At 47.7% G+C, this 8,181-nt stretch overlaps 1 protein-coding gene across 1 annotated transcript in view; it reads left to right on the top strand.

Moving 5' to 3' along the window:
• Positions 1-2,132: 2,132 nt before the first annotated feature.
• The window catches only part of RAB17 (RAB17, member RAS oncogene family), a 28,165-nt gene continuing 22,116 nt past the window's right edge, over positions 2,133-8,181 (top strand). The window contains exon 1 of the mRNA XM_015418269.1: positions 2,133-2,147. Within this exon, the coding sequence (XP_015273755.1) occupies positions 2,133-2,147 (15 nt within the window). The remainder of the gene's footprint in view (positions 2,148-8,181) is intronic.

Below are 8,181 nucleotides of genomic sequence, written 5' to 3'. Positions count from 1 at the left end.
CTGAATTATGTAAGAGCAATTAATTATAAAGAAAATATATACAAGGTATACCATAGATGGTATTGGTCCCCAGATAGGATATCAAAATGCGACCCATTGGCATCTAAAGCATGTTGGAAATGTACAAAAAACATAGGGACGTTTTTTCATATGTGGTGGCGATGCCAGAAAGTCAAGAGATATTGGGAAATGATACAAAGACTGGTAGGCAATATTATGAAGTTAAACATAATCCTCACCCCGGAAATAGCATTGTTGAATATGGTACCAGAGAAATGTAATTCTAATGAAAAATATGTATTAACATATATAATGACCGCTGCAAGAATATTATTGGCCAAGTACTGGAAACAAGATAGAGTCCCAACAAGACAGGAGACATTAGAAAAATTAATGGAAGCTGCAGAAATGGATAAGTTAACCTTAATTCTGCAAGGGAAAGAGGAAAGTGTGTTTATGAAAAGATGGGAAAGATTTTACAATTGGATGTATAATAAATAGAGGAAGTTTGACTCGAATATATAAAGTGTATAAAAGAATGGAAATTAGTTTTGTTAAGTAATTGGAATGTTGGAAGGAGAAAAATATGTTATACGATGGAAACTTATAAATAATTTTTTTTTTAAAAAAAGAGTCAGCGATTTGCTGCAAAGCAGGAAGGCACCATCTCCTGAATTTCAGGAGCCCTGCCAGGCAGGCTCAAACTCGCCTCCCTATCGCTGCAGTTCTCCCCATGTGACTGGCTGTGCCCTTGGACAAGGGCTGAGACATTCCTGTTTATGTGATTCACTATCGATTTCCTAAAGGGACCCGCTGGCAACATGAAATCCGAAAGCTGTGCATAGATGGACAGGCGCCTTTGCACGGAATATTTGCCTGCACGGTAAAGCCATGTAAACAGGGGACACAGCTCTGATGAGTTAACTTAACGTTATACCCTGCAAAAATATGTAATAAGTAAATAAATACTCATGTGATTATAAAGGTTATAAGTGTGCTTTATACCAAATATAATAGGAAGTATAAATAGTCAAGAATGTTGAGCCTGTTGTGGGGGTACGTCTAAGCTGAAGAATTGAAATCTGGCGGCAGTTGCGTTCCGTCATTAATGTGCCTTATTACCTGTGAAAATTGATTTTGTCTGTAGAAGGATCATCAGCTTTGAAGAAAAAGATCATTAGCTCTCGAGAAAGAGAGTTTCGAAACAGCTTTTATCGATAGCTTGTTGGGTGTGGATCTTTGCTTGCTACAAGCTCCGTCACCCTAATGGAGTTGGGAGGAAGCGAACTTTTACAGGGCTCTTTTTGTAGAAAAAGCCCAGCAGGAACCCATTAGCATAATAGGCCACACCCAACAACAGGAACTCATTAGCATATTGGGCCACACCCCTGACAGCACGGCTCATTAGCACATTAGACCACACCCCCACGTTACCAGAAGTGTGCTCATCCAGCCACACCCACCTTTTGCTTCTTATTCTGTTTACCTTGTTTGTTGTCCAAATCCAGGGCTTTTTTGTAGCAGGAACTTTTTTGCATGTTAGGCCACACACCCCTAATGTAGCCAATCCTAATGAGTTTCTGCTGTTGGGTGTGGCCTATTATGCTAATGAGTTCCTGCTGGGCGTGGCCAACTTGGGAGCCAGCCGGAACTCCGTTCCTGTGCGTTCCTGCCCCCAAATAGCCCTGTTTGTACACAGCAGGATATTCGCTGGAAGGTTTCCCCAGGTCAGATTTCTCAAGCGACTGAATATTAGAGACTGAATGTTGACTTTTGATTTATATGTAGTCGTATATGCATTGTATCTTATTGACACTTACTATTATATTTGGGATAAAGCACACTTATAACCTTTATAATTACATGAGTTTTATTTATTTAGTGCATCTTTTTGCACGGTGTAACCTTGTTTAAATGCACAGTAAAACCAGACAGAAGTGGGAGAGCTGTTTCCAATGGGGTTGATCTCTAGACTCCCTGAATCGCTTATTTATTTGTTGGATTTATTTGAAACATTTATTTCATTCCTCCTGGAGAAAATGGAAACCCCAGTTTCCCCAGATTTCTCCTTCTGGCGCCTGTCAGGGGAAAACTGGGCAACGGTCAGGTATGTTGGGCAAGCCCACGAGAACATGGGCAACGGTCAGGTATGTTGGGTGTGCAGAATATGTTTCAGAGCTGCCCGTTTTAGAGAGAGATCCAGACCGAGAGAGTGAGAGAGAGAGCTCTCGCTGTTTCTCATTCCAATTACAGCCCTTCTGTTCAGTCTGCAGTTGGCCCCAGAAGAGGACAACATCTGAAGCACAAATATAGGTCATTCCTTCAGGGGAGGGGGAGGAAGGGAGGGGTGCAGCGGTGGAGGAGCCAGTAGATGCCTCTGCAGCTTGGCACGGGCCAGGCAGGCGGTGTGACATCATGGGAACGAGGGGACACTGCAGAGAGACAGAGAGAGAGATTAAAATCCGAGGCGCAGATCTCATGGTCGGACCCCTCCCCCCCCGTCCCACATTACTCCATTGCGCAATCACTGGCCGAAACAACGGTTTGATTAAATATAAGAAAGCACAAATCGCAATGCGAGAACACAACGCATCCCTTCCTTTCATTTATCCCTCTGTTTGCTTTGTATGTAAGGCTACCATCGCAAGCCTGCGTGTCTGTCTTTAGCAGAAAAGGCCCTGGGGGGGAAATGCAGACCCGGTAGAAAGGAAGTATGATTTGCGAAAGGCAAAATGGGGGCAGACTGAGGAGGGACATGATCCCGAGTGCCGCTGCAGCAGCCCGCGCAGCATCTTCTGGTCGGCTGCATAATAATCCAGTGGATCTGAGACGGTTTCTCTTGTTTGTATAGAAGAACACTCCCAAATGCGTGGTGTTCTTTTTTCTCTCTCCATGTGCCATTGCGGTAGTGGGATCCAATCCACCTTCTTTTCGACAAAGCACTGGCTTGTTTAAAAACACTCGCTCTCCTCTGGGATGTGAAAGGGCTGCTATAAGAAATGCCTGCAATCACCAGCTAACCTGAAGCTGTCTTCCACTCATGCAATCAAAGACCCATGAAGGACGGATGTCTTGAGCATGTGATGCATTGCTCTCGGCTATCTTTGTAAGCCATTTTCAAAGCTGATCAGTGTGTATCTTATGCCCTGTTATGCCCTGGCTTGTTTTTGATGGTAAGAATGAAGCCCGATAAAGGGCCAGTGTTAAAAACCTCGTGTACGTGTGTTATATGCAAAAAGATACGTGTTTATAAGAAAGACAGTTAAAAAGATATCAGGGCCCGATGAAAGCCTCACTACAAAGTACAAGTGAGCTGAGCATATTGGGCCAATATAAGTGACCTGATGTGTTTTCACCCCTTGGGGGACTTCTTCAGATGTCAAACAATTTGAGGTATAGATAGACACATGTTACAATGGCCCCATTCACACGGAGAAGTTGCCACGCTAAAGATACGAATGTCAGGTGGATTTTCGGTGCATGATCACACCGCAACATCTGGGAAGCGTAGCGCACCCGTGGCCAACTTGTGGCGTCCTGCCGAAGATGCGCAGTAAAAAACTACCTCAGAAACTGCACTAGTATCCGGAAAATGTGGGGCACGGGCAGGCGTCTAATCATGGGAGCGCTAGTATTCCATGGCATCCGGCGCCTGTCCACATCCCGTCACAAACCAGATGTTTTTCGTAAGCACATGCGCACAAACACATAACTGAAAGCAGTGCTGCTCCACAGAATTGCGCATGCGCACAAATGCGAAACGCCTGCTGCACCACTTCTTTGCCATGCTCCAGCGTCGCCGTGTGATCACCAACTAACAGCCTAAGCGTGAAGCCTCAGGGGACCGTGTGATCGGGCTACCACGCTTTATTTTGCTCCAGGGCGAACAGTCATGCCTCCCCCCCCACGTTATTTTTATTTATTTATTTATTTTTCGTATTTGTATCCTGCCCATCCCGTGAGCAGGCTGAGGGCAATCAATGGATGCTAAAGTAGGGTTGCCCACCCCCCCCCCCGGTTTGCCAGGGGTCCCCCACCTCAACACCCACAGCTACCCATCTCTCTCCCTTTAAGTGTGTGGAATCCGTGTTTCCTTCCAAGCCTGATCTCCGCAAGCTTGCAGGGAAATGCCAGCTTCGTGCTCTTAAAAGGGAAATGCGGTTGCTCTTAAAGGGGAAATGCCAGCGTCTGCATTTAAAGGGGAAACGCCGGCTCCTTTAAGTGCAGGGAACTGCCATTTCTGGAGATCTGGCGCATGGGCGGGTGGGGGGGGCGGCGGAAGTCCCCAAAGGGACGTCATCACGTCGGGATGCCCCGCCCCCTCCAGGAACGCCCCCAAAGTCCCCCGCTGGGGGTGGAAGATGGACTTGGCAACCCTAGGCAGGTCACATCATCTTCAACAATACAATAAGGGTTAAAGCACAATATAAACATTTAAAATCAGTGGTTATAGCTACTGGTGAATGTTCCGACCCATTAATACAGGTGGATGTGGCCGGTTGCTGGTAGATGGGTGGCCAGTAGGTAGGAGACAGCAACCTCGGGGAGGCCATACGTGGACGCCCGCTGCCTCAGCCAAAGGCCTGGTGGAAGAGCTCCATCTTGCAGGCCCTGCGGTACTGAGCAAGATCCCGCAAGGCCCTGATCTCGATGGGGAGCGTGTTCCACCAGGTGGGGGCCAGGGCAGAGAAGGCCCTGGCCCTGGTCGAGGCTAGACGGACGTCTTTTGGGCCAGGGACCGCCAGGAGATGTTGATTACTACAGCGTAAAGCTCTTTGAGGCGTGTACGGGAAGAGGCGGTCCCTTAGATATGTTGCTCCCAGGCTGTGTAAGGCTATGAAGGTTATTACCAACACCTTGAAGCGGATCCGGTACTTGACTGGTAACCAGTGCAGCTGGCAAAGCACATGCCGAACGTTAGCCTGCATATTACAATGTTACGTATTACAGTGAGATAACCAATAAGTTAATACTGGACCAAAAAAAGGAAAGTTAAGCAGCAAGATTGATAGACACAAGACTAGGATGTTTATGAGGCCTCTGAAGATGAGAGTCATGTTGTCTGGTGCCAAATGCACAGCTGTTGAATTAGAACATCTTCCAGTTCTGGTCCAGAAAATACCCATGTGACTATCAAACCAGAGCTGGAGTGTCCTCAACAAATAGCAGATCTTAATGGCACTGACCTTTTTTTTTAATGGCTTGTTTTAATGGCATTAGCTTGCTGTTGTTTTTTAATGGTTTGGTTTTAGTTTGGTGTGGTGGATAAGCGCGCAGACTCTAGTCTGGGAGAACCAGGTTTGATTCTCCACTCCTCCACTTGCAGCTGCTGGATGACCTTGGGCAAGCCATAGTTCTGTCAGAGCTGTCCTTGAAAGAGCAGTTTCTGTCAGAGCTCCCTCAGCCCCACCTACCTCACAGGGTGTCTGTTGTGGAGAGGGGAAGGGAAAGGAGTTTGTAAGCCGCTCTGAGACTCCGAGTGAAGGGCGGGGCATAAATCCAATCTCCTCCTCCTCCTCCTCTTCCTCCTCCTCCTCCTCTTCTTCTTCTTCTTCTTCCTCTTCCTCTTTTTCTTCTTCTTCTTCTTCTTCTTCTTCTTCTTCTTCTTCGTTTTATTGCTTTAGTTGTAAGCCGCTTCCCGCAGGTCTATGAAGAGGCAGCATATAAATTCTCTAAACCAGGTGTCCCCAACCTTCTTGAGCCTGCGGGCATCTTTGGAATTCTGATAGTGTGCGGTGGGCACAACCACAAAATGACCTCCAGTCACACAGTGAAGATCCTTGTGGTGTGGTGGCAGCTGCTGCCAAAGCCACAGTCAATCAAATCTCCAGTGACCAGTCAGAGGTCTTGCTGGGCAAAAGCCTCACCTGTCCCTGCCTACTTTCTAAAGCATTTGATGAGTGCCAAGAAAGGTGTTGGAAAACACCATGGCACCAGGCCCGTAGCCAGGACTTTGTGGCTGATGGGGCAATTTTGTTTTGGTGGAGCTGGTGGGGCTGCTATTATTTAACTTAATGAAAGCCGGTGGCACGCACCCCTCTCCCTCCCCTCCTACAAGATCTAAAGGGCCCCTCAGCTGATCAGCAGGGAGCACGTGGCCATCTTCAAGGACTTGAAGGGCTGTCATATAAAAGATGGTACAGAGTCGTTTTCTGTTGCCCCAGAAGGTTGGACCAGAACCAATGGGTTGAAATTAAATCAAAAGAGTTTTTGGCAAAACATATGGGAGATCTTCCTGACAGTTAGTGCGGTTCCTCAGTGGAGCACGCTTCCTGGGGAGGGGGGTGGCCTCTCCTTCTTCGAAGGTTTTCAAACGGAGTCTTGATGGCCATCTGACAGCCATGCTGATTCTGTTAACTTAGGCAGATCATGAGAGGGAGGGCAGGAAGGATTGCCTCAGTTCTTGTGGCCCTTTTTTACATGTCCAGGGAAATGCTCATCGCCACTTTGGGGTCAGGAAGCAATCCTGGAGGGGTTTTTTGTCATCTTCTGGATGTAGAACAGTGGGTGTGGAGGGGGAAGTATTTGTGAATTTCCTGCATTGTCCAGGGGGTAGGACTAGATGACCCTGGAGGTCCCTTCCAACTCTATGATTCTATGATTCTTCTCAAACGCATTTAAAGGATCCCTTAAAATGCTTTTGGGAAGAAATGGGGGAGGGGCTTTAAGATGTGGGGGGCCTTTAAGGAAGGGGGCTGGCCCTTTAAGGAAGGGGGCGGAGCCCCTAATCGCCCCACCACAGCTAGAGGCCAGCATGGTGCCTACGGGCACCGTGTTGGGGAACCCCTGCTCTAAACAAATCAATTTAACTCCGCTTTGATCATTTCAGAATGAACCGGGTGAGGGAAAGCTTTGGAAAAACTTGGCTTCCTACGTATGAGGAGTCCCGTGGCATTTTAAAGACTCGCGGCTTGACCGTAGTGCACGTTCTCGTGGGCAGGAGCTTCTGCCACAATGAAAGGATTAGTCTTGAAAAAAGCGGCCGGATTAAATGCAACAGAGCAATCCTGGAATTCGGCTCATAATGTAGCCCTGTGGAGCAGAGGGCGGGGGAGGGGGTGGTCCAGAGATGAGCCGATGATGCAAAAGGAAAAAAAAAAGGAATGCGTGGTCCTCGACATGGGGAGGCTTCAGCTACAACACTGTTCAGTCAACAAAAACTTTGCACAGAGTTTCTGGGAGCCTTTTCTATTCCAAAGACACTTTAAACCAGAGAGCCAGTTTGGTCGAGAGCCAGTTTGGTGTCGTGGTTAAGTGCGTGGACTCTAATCTGGGAAAATTGGGTTTGATTCCCCACTCCTCCACTTGCACCTGTTGGATGACCTTGGGCAAGCCATAGTTCTGTCAGAGCTGTCCTTGAAAAAGAGCTGTTTCTGTCAGAGCTCTCTCAGCCCCACCTACCTCACAGGGTGTCTGTTGTGGGGAGGGGAAGGGAAAGGAGTTTGTAAGCCGCTCTGAGACTCCGAGTGAAGGGTGGGGTATAAATCCACTCTCTCCTTCTTCTAAACGGGAGGATTGTTTAGGGCTGACTGCATCTTGCTACAGCGGTCTCTGCATGTTGGTTTAGGGTGCTGTGAAAGAGTTAAGCTGTATTCTGTGACAAAGGACCTGTTGGAGAGACTGTGAACTCCTCCAAATCCCCCTGGAGAATTCCCCTCCAAATTCCCCTGGAGAAAATGGCAGATTCAGAGGATGTAGGCTCTTTTGGATTATATCCCTGTTTAGGTTCCTCCTTCCTCAAAATCTACCTTCCCCAGCCTCCACCCCCAATGCTAGGGTTGCCAGTTTTGGGTTGGGAAATACTGGGAGATTTGGGGGGTGGAGGCTGGGGAGGGTGGGGTTTGGGGAGGGGAGGGGCCCCAGGAAGGTGTGATGCCATGGAGATCACCCTCCAAAGCAGCCAATTTCTCCAGGGGAACTGATCTTTGGTCATCTGGAGATCCACTGTAATAGCAGGAGGTCTCCAGGTGCCACCTGGAGGTTGACAACCCTACCCAAATCTCCAGGAATTTCCCAAGCCTGGGATGGTAACCCTAGCCAAGAAGAAGAAGAAGAAGAAGAAGAAGAAGAAGAAAAAGAAGAAGAAGAAGAAGAAGAAGAAGAAGAAGAAGAAGAAGAAGAAGAAGAAGAGATTGGATTTATACCCCGCCCTTCACTCGGAGTCTCAGTGCAGCTTAGCAT

Source organism: Gekko japonicus, unplaced genomic scaffold, assembly GCF_001447785.1.
Source record: "Gekko japonicus isolate JY-2015 unplaced genomic scaffold, Gekko_japonicus_V1.1 scaffold3987, whole genome shotgun sequence".
NCBI classification, from domain to species: Eukaryota; Metazoa; Chordata; class Lepidosauria; order Squamata; family Gekkonidae; genus Gekko; species Gekko japonicus.
Note: the sequence above shows the minus strand (reverse complement) of the source record. Positions and strands in the feature narration are given on the sequence as shown.